An 11,501-nucleotide genomic window follows, 5' to 3' on the forward strand; every position below is an offset into this window, starting at 1 on the left:
TGCATTTTTGGTTTGGCCACCACTGTGTCTTCAAACACTGGAGCCAAGTGTATTTAGATACAGCATCTATGCTTCAATTTGCCACACTCCTCCCTACTCCCTATTGCCTTAAGCTGGGGTGCCTTCACTCATTCATATAAACTGCCTGATCCCTGAAGGCATTTGAATTTAGGTCCCCTGATTTACTTTATAAAATCCAACAATATATAATTCAGGGTGGTCCACCAAGATGATAAATGTCCACATTTTAAGTCCCTGGTAAGTGGAATTAGAATATTTCATCAGTTTGAAAGTGAAAATTAATGTATTTAATTTCTAGATAAAAACAGAATTGTTCTTGGCACTTTTCTATACAGTTCGGTTGCTTGGGAAGTCAAAAAACCTGTTTCAGTTTAATTCATTAAAAAATTTTTTTTAATGTTCATTTTTTTTGGAGAGAGAGATACAGTGTGGGGGGTGGAGGGGCAGAGAGAGAGGGAGACGCAGAATCTGAAACGGGCTCTAGGCTCTGAGCTGTCAGCACAGAGCCTGACACGGGGCTCGAACTCAGGAACAGTGAGATCATGGCCTGAGTCGAAGTCGGTTGCTTAACCGACTGACACACCCAGGCGCCCCAGTTTAATTCATTTTAATAGGAAACTACTGTAGGTATTATAAGCAGGAAGAACTTCAATACAGAGAAAGAGAGGCATATATATAAGTGGGTTAGTGAGGCTGGAGGGAACAGGCTCTGGGCTCCCAGAATAACACAACAGAACTGACCTGCCAGCACAAGCAGGGCCTTTGACACAGGCCGGAGAGCGGGGAGTCAGGGGACATCACTAGAGCTCTTGAGTTCAGTCAAGGAAGCCCTGCACCTGTTTTTTGACACCTGAAGCGGGGAAACTGGATATTGGGCCACTACTGCCCCCTGTTGCCTGATGGTCTTTCAAGAAATAATCCCTAAAAAGAAAAAGAAAAAGAAAAAAATCCGTCAAATTTGCACAGCACCTTCACATACGGGATGCCATCTGATCCTCTTAATAACTTCACTAGATGAGCAAGGCGCGTGGTGGACGTGGTGTCCTCCCCCTTTTGCAAGCGAGGAAACTGAAGCTCAAAGCTGATGGGACATAATGAAGGTCACACAGCTATGTGCAAAACTGGAGTAAGCAGCCAGGTCTCCCCAGCGCCAGGTCAGGTCAGCACCCTCCACCTAGTGTCATGAATGGGGTCTTTGGTGGCCCCGGGATAGGCTCTGCGAGCACAGCATACACGTGCCAAGACTGTGCCACAGGAGTGCCACAGACTGGCAAATAACCGTAGCCCGGTTGCACAAATCTGCATCACCAACACAGAAGACAGGGCTGCTATGTGGCAGAGGTTACGTCTAGGGACATTCGAGAAAAGAAAAAAGGTGACATTTGGGTTGGGTTTTGAGGGATGATCTGGCAGCAAAGTGCAGAAAATTGTCCTAGCAGCTTGCAAGAGCTGAGGGGGCGTGATGTGGCAGGAGCGCTTTGGGAAACTGACAGAATTCAGATTTGAACCAGGTAAAAAATATTTTTGTAGTTGAAGTATGATATGCATACAGTAAAATAAGGTGCAGTCGTCTTTTTTATTATTATTATTTTTTAACATTTATTTTTGAAAGACAACATGAGTGGGGGGAGGGGCAGAGAGAGAGGGAGACACAGAATCTGGAGCAGGTTCCAGGCTCTGAGCTGTCAGCATAGAGCCCAACACGGGGCTCGAACTCAGGAACCGTGAGATCATGACATGAGCTGAAGTTGGACGCTCAACTGACTGAGCCACCCAGGCATCCCTATTATTATTATTTTTAATGTTTATTTACCTTTGAGAGAGAGAGAGAGAGACAGACAGACAGAACACGAGCAGGGGAGGGGCAGAGAGAGGGAGACACAATCTCAAGCAGGCTCCAAGATCTGAGCTGTCAGCACAGAACCTGAGGCAGGGCTCGAACTCATGAACTGTGAGATCATGGCCTGAGCCAAAGTCAGATGCTTAATCAACTGAGCCACTCAGGCGCCCCAAGGTGTATTAGTCTTAAGTATAAAAATACTATGTGAACATATAAAAACTTTCCCAAATCCCAGGAAGTTCCCTTGTGCCCTTTCCCAGTCTACTCCCATCTCCATCCTTTCTGGTAGGTTTCTGTGGGATTAGGCTGTTTCCCAAGCGGTAAGTGCTTTCCCTGCTTAATTCCGTTGGCTAAGTAACCAGACGGTATTTGATGGCAGGCAGGTAATTCATTCATTGGCCAGAGAACGGAGAAGGGGAGCTCGTGCTCTGAAGGCACCCTCTCGCAATTAGGACTCAAGGCAAGGGTTTCTGGGGTTAGGGTAGAAGGGGCTGGTATGCAAGCCGACGTGGGTTTTTTTTTTGGGGGGGGGAAAGGGGGAGGAGGCTTCTTCGAATCAGAGAGTATCATTTCTTCCCTTAAATGGGAGCGGTCGCACGTGTCAGTGCGATGGTCGGTGTGTTTTTTGTTTTAACAATTAGGTGGTAGGGCACCTGGCTGGTTCAGTCCAAAGAACGTGCCACTCTTGATCTCTGGGTTGTGAGTTCAAGCCCCATGTTGGGTGCATAGTTTACCTAAAAAAATAAAATCTGGGGCACCTGGGTGGCTCAGTCGGTTAAGCATGGGACTTCGGCTCACGTCATGATCTCGCGGTCGTGAGGTTGAGCCCCACATTGGGCTCTGTGCTGACAGCTTAGAGCCTGGAGCCTGCTTGGGATGCTGTGCCTCCCTCCCCCCCGCCCCCCCCGCCCCTTCCCTGCCCATGCTGTCTCTCTCAAAAACAAAAAATAAACATTAAAAAAAGTTAAAAAAAAATAAAATCTTAAACAACAGCAAAACAATTAGATGGAAATGATCCCGACGTCATCTAGGGGGTTAACAGTCATCTGAACTGGATCAAACTGGTGGAAAACTGGGGACTCGTTTGGAGTTTGTTGGCGAGTCCCTGGTGGCAAGGGGAAGGCAACAGAGAATCTCGAAGCCCTTGGCGTCAGCCCCCATCTCCCTTTACTTCTTACTTCTGTTGCTGCCTCCAAAGTTTTCGCCATCTCTTTAGACAATCTTAGGGCGTCGCACCGGGCGCGGGAGGTTTCCTGATACTGTCGCTTTCTGGTGTGGTCCACGTGAAACTTAGCCTGCGCGCGAAAGGGATGATGGTGGGGACAACGATGTTTGGCCTTTCAGAGCCACCATCCAGGCTCGGGGTGAGCGGAGCCGCCTTGTCCCTCCGCGGCCGCCGTGCGTCCGTTACGTGGCAGCTGCCGGCGCCCGCCAATCCACGGCGCCCGCATCAGCCCCCTCGGGTGGCGCAGCCGGAAGGGGCGGAGCAGAGGCGGCGGCGGCTGAGGAGGCAGCGGTGGCGGCGGCGGCGGCGGCGGCGGCTCTGGAGGCCGCGGTCCCGGTCCTGGCTTCGGCCCCAGCCCCACCATGGTGACGCTCGCCGAGCTGCTGGTGCTCCTGGCCGCTCTTCTGGCCACGGCTTCGGGCTACTTCGTCAGCATCGACGCGCATGCCGAGGAGTGCTTCTTCGAGCGGGTCACCTCGGGCACCAAGATGGGCCTCATCTTCGAGGTGGCCGAGGGCGGCTTCCTGGACATCGACGTGGAGGTGCGGGCGCGCTGCCCGCGGCCGAGGCGGGGTCGCGCGGCGGTTCGGGGTTTGGAGGCGCTGGGGCCCGCGCTGGGTCTGCGGGGGCGCGGGGCGTGGAGGCCGCTGTCCGAGCGCTGGGAGGGGCCCGGGCCGCCGTCTGGCCTCCGCCCGGGCGACCCCCTAACGGCCCTTTCCCCCGCGGCCCGCCGGGATTCCGTGCCGCGGGATGCCCCGCGGATACGGAGTCGTCGCTTAGTTGCTTTGCGTTCTCAGTTTGGACGGCGGGTTCCCCGTGGAACCTGTCGCTGAGCTTCGTCGACCAGGCGCCGCGTGTCAGCTCCGGGCCCAGGAGACGCTTAATCTGTCGCGGCTAGCCGAGGGCCGGTCTCATTGGGTCTGCAGCTGCATTCCGTCGTGTTACGGATTAGTGTTGGAAAAAGTAAAGCGAATGCCACTGACGGAGGCTAGGCAGACGTTTGCGTTGTGCATTTCTTTATTTTTCATAGAAACAGCTTCAGTGTTTAACCTGTTTTCATTTCAAGACTTCCAGATACCTCCTTCTGCTGTCTCTGTCTAGGGGAAAGCTGGAGTTGGGTCATTCATTTTAGGCGTGATGATTACAGATAAAGTATCTGGAGAAAACAGGAAATTATTTTAGGAAACTAGCGGTCCCCGAATTTCCTCCTATACCCCCCCTTTTTTTTAAACCAAAAGAGTGTTTCGCGTTTTATTTATTTATTTAGGAAACCAGATGTAAGTAATACTTAAGTTCACTGTTAGCATGATTAATTGGGTTCTAGGATTTTCCATCTGGCAGTGAGCAGCAGAGTTGGGCACAAACGACACAGTAAGAGTGAAGTCCAAAAATAAGGGGATAGTGGAAGGAGTGACTGATAAAATTAGTTAAGACGTTAAAGGTCAGTTATTCCAGTCTCCAGATTTTGCACGCTTTCTAAGAGGAACTAGGGGGACCGAAGCCTAACCGCTGATGTGTAGCAGATGGATGAGAACATGGGTCCCTTAATTTCCAGTCTAGTCGTTTTCTTAAGCCTTCTGGCATCTCAGATAAAGCAGATTCCTACACTGGTTTGCAGCAATCATTTAGGGAAACCTAGAAATGTAGCTTGCTCAGATTTTTTAGTTTTAAAGATGTTTTTTCATGTTTTGGTGTTAGTAGTTGAGTTTGCAAAGTGTGTTGGTGATACAGGCCAGTTGGAGACAACGTGTAAGGTGCTATTCTGTTTCTGAGGAGTTGATGTTTAGGTTGGACAGATGAAACGTACATACTCAGAATTGAAAGGTGCTTTGGAGAGCCATCGAGTCCAGCTTTGTTTCATAAGTGCGAGACCGCAGCCCAAAGACGTTACTGTCACTAAGCGAAAGTTAAATTTTCTTAGCAAATATCCTACTGCCAACGACACCACTTACGGAGAAGTATGGTTTTAAATCTTTTGTGATGTGCATTTCTTTCCTGCCTCCAGATTACAGGGCCTGATAATAAAGGAATTTATAAAGGAGACCGAGAGTCCAGTGGGAAATACACATTTGCTGCTCACATGGATGGAACATACAAGTTTTGTTTCAGCAATAGGATGTCTACTATGACTCCAAAAATAGTGATGTTCACCATTGATATTGGGGAGGCCCCCAAAGGACAAGACATGGAGACAGAAGGTGAGCTGAACATTCAGAAGACTTCTATCACGTTCTAAGAATTAACATTGTGTACGTTTTTATTCATCTGAACGGAGTGTTTATTTTGATTTCTTATTCTAGGCTCATTCACCGTCTTTAAAACCAAAAGCTTTTGTGATACATACTTTTTATTTCTCCAGGACTCCTACTTAACAAAAATAATTTTCTGGAATTTTATGTTTCAGTTCTTCACAACGGTCTCTCGCAACTTTTCTTAGTCATTCTGTGCTTCTGTAAGCATGTAGGTTGTGTGTGCTTTAGGTGGTTGTGTGGATTTGCTAATCCTGGTATATACATTGCTGTTTATTGTTCATTTATACATGACCAGTTTGGTTAAATTTTGTTGTTTTATTTTTGTGTGTGTTTATATTTTACACTTTTCTTTAGGTGGTGGAGATACCTGGGATGGTAGGTAGATTGTCTTTTGGCAGCATCCTGTCTTTTTGCGCATTTTTGTTTGCTGCTAATTTCTGCTTTCCTTCATTCTAACCTGTTTGTTCGCATGAGAGTGTTTTTTCTCTTAATTACAAAATCCCTACAACTAATTAGAGTTTTAGACTGATTGTTTTCTGTGGTTTTTACTTGGATGGTGGGAGGTACAGGTTAGGTCATTTTAAATTAATGGCATTGGAAATATAGGGATTGACATTTTAGTAGTAACATCATACTTTGTTTCTTTTAGATGAATGTTGAGGGTGAAAAGATTCAATTGTAACTGGAGGAGTAAAAGTCTTAATTAAACATAGCTAATGGCAAATGGTGCTGTTGACTTTTAGGGAGTACTGCGTTGGCTTGTTTTTACCATTATTATAGTTTTCTAACTTGAAATTTGGTTGGACGTGAATTCCAGTTCTAGAAGCTGTGTCTAGATATGGTGAGAAAGGCTCTTTCAGCCATATGTTGCAGTTAGATTGATTTATATTTCTCTACTGACGCAACAAACCCTGAATTGAGTCTTTTGGAGGAATTGGTTACCAAGAACCAGCACATTTGGATTTTTGGAGGGGAGGGGGCACGATGTACATCAGGATTTGTGGAAACTAGCAGTGCAACACATTTCATAGTGTTAACGTGATAATATTTGTTTTAGATATTAAGCAGTTTATAGGGTACTTACATCATAAAGAAGTTATTTGTTGGGGTGCCTGGGTGGCACAGTTAAGTGTCCAACTTCAGGTCAGGTCATGATCTCACGGTTTGTGAGTTCGAGCCCCATGTCAGGTTCTGTGCTGACAGCTCAGAGCCTGGAGCCTGCTTCAGATTCTCCCTCTCCCTCTCTCCCTCTCTCCCTCTCTCCCCCTCCTTCCCTCCCCCCCTCCCCCCCTTATGCTCATGCTCGCTCTCTCTCCCTCCCTCTCTCTCCCTCTCCCTCTCCTTCACTCCCTCTTATGCTCATGCTCTCTCTCTCTCTCTCAAAAATAAATAAACATTAAAAAAATAAAGTATTTGTTAGGTTTTGAAATCTGTAGAATGTAGAGAATCCTACTACTGAGTAATTCTTGTGCTTGCTTTTCGGGGCCACTTACGGTGTAGAACTTGGCTAACCCAAGGAGAATTAGGAGTTTTGAAGGGGTCTGTGCTTGTTCATTTTCTGGAAATTGGTCCTTTCTAAATTTAGAAAATATTGGTTGAGGAATGTGAGTGTTAAATTATTCTTAAATAATCCTTTAACATAATATTTAAAATCCTTGCTTTTGTTAATGTTGACGAATGGAAGCTGTGAAAATCAGACCTTACTCTAAAGGAGTGGTCCTCAGGCAAGGGACAGTTTTTGCCCCCCAAGGGAACATTTGGCAATATCTGGAGACTTTTTTTTTTTTTTTTAAGTAGGCTCCATGCCCAGCGTGGGGCTTGAATTCCCTACTCTGAGACCAAGAATCGCATGCTCTACCAACTGAGCCAGCCAGGTGTCCCTATGTGGAGGCATTTTTGATTCTCATGGCTGGATGGAAGATCCTGCAGTGCACTGGACAGGCCGCCCACAACAAAGAATTTTCTGCACCAAAATGTCAACAGTGCCATTCAGGAGAAGCCCTGCTCCTAAGGTCACATCATGCCTGGGGCTTTCAAAGTGAAGCTAGAGAGGGATGATTGGAGATTCCAACCTAACTACCTTAATATGGGAGGGGCCCTCCAGTGGGAATTTTCTCTTGTGGTATATACTTTTTTCCTAACTGTTTTGTTCATTGTCACACCGTAGCACTATCTAGAAGCATACACTTATTCTTCAGAACTGTCCGTTCACCTTGTATTCATTTTTGGCTAAAAAGAATACCTGATTTTAAACCTTGTGCAGTTGTGAGCTTGTTTTTTCACTTACAATGCCTGGCATTCCCCACTGTAGTGAAATTACTGCTTTGAGTTTCGTAGAAGAATGTTTGAGTTTTGGTGTGAATTTTTTCAAGAATGTTTTCAGGTTTTTCTACACTCAGCTTTATTGAGATTAAAAGTCTGTTTTGATGCTGCTTTTAAATTAACATTAGAGTTATATGATTCTAATGCTATTGCTCTTAACATTAGAGTTATATGATTCTAACGCATAGATTTTTATTTTAGTTTAAATATTGTTATTTATAGGATTATTAGGAATTTTGTTTGTTTTATATTATGTTCTCCCCCCGCCCCGTCTTTTTTTTTTTTTTTTTTCCCTTCAGTTAGCAGTCAGTATAGTGAACTTAGCAACAATTCATTAGAGGAGATTTCTTAGGGTTAACTGTTCTCCCTTAGTTAGTAAGTATTACATAGTATGTTTCCCACCCTGAAAGAGGTTTCTGTACTGGGAATGAACTTTAAAAAATGCTTTGAGAATTAAATTGTCATCAGTAGTCCAAAGTGATGTCTGAGCCGTTTCTAAACACCTTCTTTTACATGGCTTCTCTAAGGAATATTTTGAGGACTATTGCTTTAAAATTATTTTTCAAAAGGAGATTGCCAAATATGTGCCAATCTGTTTTCAAATTTTTCTGTAGCTCACCAGAACAAGCTAGAAGAAATGATTAATGAGCTGGCAGTGGCAATGACAGCTGTGAAACACGAACAGGAGTACATGGAAGTCCGGGAGAGGATACACAGAGCGAGTAAGTTAATGCCGTCACTTTGCAGCAGTGTTTGGTGGCCATGAAATTGTGAAGGTGTATTTCTCAACAGCTTGTTTATATTTTCCTCATGTGAATGTTTTACAAACATTATCTTACTAAAGCCTTGACTTAAAAAAAGCACTTATGCAAAGGTATCTTTTGAGTACATGTTTGTAGAGCTTTGTATTGGACTAGTTTATTATTGGAACACTAAATCTAAAGTGAAAAATGCTGCGAAGATTTAGCACGAGCTTTTAAGAGTTTATTTTTTTTAATTTTTATTTTATTTTATTTTATTTTATTTTATTTTATTTTATTTTATTTATTTATTTATTTTATTTATTTTTGGGACAGAGAGAGACAGAGTATGAACGGGGGAGGGGCGGAGAGAGAGGGAGACACAGAATCGGAAACAGGCTCCAGGCTCTGAGCCATCAGCCCAGAGCCCGACGCGGGGCTCGAACTCACGGACTGCGAGATCGTGACCTGGCTGAAGTCGGACGCTCAACCGACTGCGCCACCCAGGCGCCCCTTAAGAGTTTAAAAATATCTATGGTCAGCTAAGGAATATTCAGTGATAGTTTTCCTAAAGCAGAAAAGAAAACTGTGAAATGGTTGGTTTTTAATCACATATTTTGAAATTTCTGTGCCAATATTATTATTATATGCTCAGAGTTAGCTTTTTCCCTAACATGGAACATTTAATTTAGGTAAAATAGCACTAAAATGTGAATCTAGGCAGCCGCCACCAGGTGAAGCTCACCTTGGGTTCTTAAATTTGTAAACTGGGGACGGGGAGTATATTTGTCTGTGGAAGCAGTGATGGCTGGAAGGAACCCCATGTTTAGTCGCAAAAGCCCATGGTGTAGCCTTAAGCACTATGCTGTGCTTTTGCATGTAAAATTAAGAGGTACCATATTGACACACAGACCAGATACCATATCGTAGATCCAGGTCCACATCTATGGTTCGGTGTTTTTTTATCCTCCAAATAGTTCTTGGGGGCAGATTGCACGGGAGCAAGCTTGTCTGTGAATGCAAAGTGCTTTATGTCAGGAGTCTGTTTGAGGTTGGGGTAGGGAGTGGAGAGAAGAGTGTGACTCTAAGGGATAGTGGGCACAGGCTGAACCTCTTGAAGGTGTGGTTTGTGTTCCCCCTTCCCTCTTACATCTCTCCTTGCCACATATGGAAATGAGCCTTCAGGACCTAGAGCACACACTTTGCCCTTGTATGGGAGAGTAATGAAAAACCACAACAGGCTGGAAAAGTTAGAGCCCCTGTTCTCGCTGATATGGAGCCCCTGTTTTCACTGATATGGATTGGGGCGTGAGGTGGGCCAAGGCTTGTGTACATGCACCCCTGCCTCTTCCACCATGATTCCTTCTCTTTGCCTCCACTCATAATCTGTTCCTCTGGGATCACCACCTTTTCGCCCTCACCAGGCAGGGACCTATTTGTTGAGTACCTTGCTGACCACCAGGGGCCAGCCCATTCTGGGATGAGAAGGACACTGAGCAGAGTCTGAGGTCCAAGAGCTTTCATTGCTTTTTGTTTTAACCAGTTCAGACCTGATGGCTTCAGGGTTATGGGAAGTTCTTGGGAACACGGCAGCCAGAGGGAGCACCTGTCTTCTGGTCTGTAGAAGACATCTAGCCTTATTCTTTCACACCTTATTTGCGCGGAGATGCTCCTGTGTTTGTTTGACAAATACAATTTTAGGCATTCTGTTTATTTTTGCAAATCAAATAGTTCCCATGATGTTGTTTGGTTTTTGTACATCTCCCTGTAGCACTTGCTCCTTAGAAATGAATGTAATGAGACTTTTTTTTTTTTCCCTACTGCAGTGTTGTGATAATAACAGATCTTCTAGGTCAGGCAGATGTGTGAGTAGTGTGAGGACAGTGTCTTACATACACACTTTCCTAAGCGAAGTGAAGGGAGAGAGAAATACTTCTTTTTACATGATTGGTTAATATTTTGAAGTGTTGACTCAGCCATTCCCCTTTCAGACACAAATCTTGAAAAGCTAGTCATTCACAGGTATGCTAGATATTGGTTACTAAGTCTTCAGCAGAAGTAAACTTCATGCCATGGTTAGTACTAAAATTTTAGCTTGGGTGATTTTTTAGAGTTCTAGTTAATAATGTTTTTGGGTGTGTGTCTTTTCTTACTCTGGGGGAAAAAAGCCACACTTTTTAGTAGCTAAGTTATCTTTTTGGGAACTTGTCCATTGCTTTTCACTTCTTTTTGAGGGATTGTCAGTCCGCTAGCTATTTTAATTTTAGTCAGTGTTTTACAAATGATACACACATATCTAAAAACATGCACTCACTCAGCTGATTTATACCGTTACTGTCTTGCTAATTATAATTGTTTTTAGTATTGGCCATTTGTAGAAAAATCAGAAACTGCCTAGTAATTAAAAACAATTAGGGCTGTAGAATTTGATAGAAAATGTGAAAGAATATGACATAGATTGAGCTTCAGAATAAATGAATAAAGAGTGGTCATGGCTGTTACTTTAAGGATGAGATCCTTAGCTTAAGAGTGGGGTAAATCATGAAACTGGTTCCAGGTTGGTAGTAAGCGCTAGTAGTGGTCCATGAGACTGAGAAACCTCCTGCATCTGGAACAGCTGCCAAGTGCATCATTGATGCTCAATATTTGTTAAATACGTGTTTAAGGAAAAAGTCACTTTGACACATTTTGACTTGGTAGGTAGTGCTTTTTGGGTAACTGTATGATCTTGAAATAATCTTAGTTTTTTTTAAGTCCGTTTTCTGATTCAGCAAAAAGGATTATAATGTAGGAATATTTTAATGGGAGGGAGAAAGAAGGTTGTATTGAGTTTTAACCCTAGAGGTTAAAGTCACTTGGGCAAGTCACTTTTCCCCTCTGTTCCCCATAGATAAGCGGAACAGGCTTGACCATACCCCATGAATCCTTAAGGTCCCATTTAAATCTAAAATTTTCTGCTTCTAAGTTTGTTGAGTTGCTTGGGGACAAAAGACAAAAATATTTAGAGTACTCTGAATGGTGTGCAAAATATTCCTTCCCTAAAGACTAGGATGATTTATGATGCTTATGCCTTTTTTTTTTTTTTTTTTTTTTTTTTTTTT

At 44.1% G+C, this 11,501-nt stretch overlaps 1 protein-coding gene and 1 long non-coding RNA gene across 3 annotated transcripts in view; one reads left to right on the forward strand and one right to left on the reverse strand.

Annotated features, from left to right (window-relative positions):
• The first annotated feature begins 3,349 nt into the window (after window positions 1–3,349).
• The window catches only part of TMED2 (transmembrane p24 trafficking protein 2), a 9,844-nt gene continuing 1,692 nt past the window's right edge, over window positions 3,350–11,501 (forward strand). The window contains exons 1-4 of one of the 2 annotated variants that reach the window (XM_040444040.1): window positions 3,449–3,628; window positions 5,092–5,284; window positions 5,693–5,713; window positions 8,275–8,382. In XM_040444040.1, the coding sequence (XP_040299974.1) occupies window positions 3,449–3,628; window positions 5,092–5,284; window positions 5,693–5,713; window positions 8,275–8,382 (502 nt within the window). Of the gene's footprint in view, window positions 3,629–5,091; window positions 5,285–5,692; window positions 5,714–8,274; window positions 8,383–11,501 lie in introns of both variants that reach the window. The other variant, XM_040444041.1, reaches the window with a different exon arrangement.
• LOC121010403 (uncharacterized) overlaps window positions 4,086–11,501 on the reverse strand; it is an 11,180-nt gene continuing 3,764 nt past the window's right edge. The window contains exon 2 of the long non-coding RNA XR_005781134.1: window positions 4,086–4,242. This is a non-coding gene — a long non-coding RNA (uncharacterized LOC121010403). The remainder of the gene's footprint in view (window positions 4,243–11,501) is intronic.

Source organism: Herpailurus yagouaroundi, unplaced genomic scaffold (genome assembly GCF_014898765.1).
Source record: "Herpailurus yagouaroundi ecotype Mexico unplaced genomic scaffold, PumYag 191, whole genome shotgun sequence".
In the NCBI taxonomy this organism is placed as follows: domain Eukaryota; kingdom Metazoa; phylum Chordata; class Mammalia; order Carnivora; family Felidae; genus Herpailurus; species Herpailurus yagouaroundi.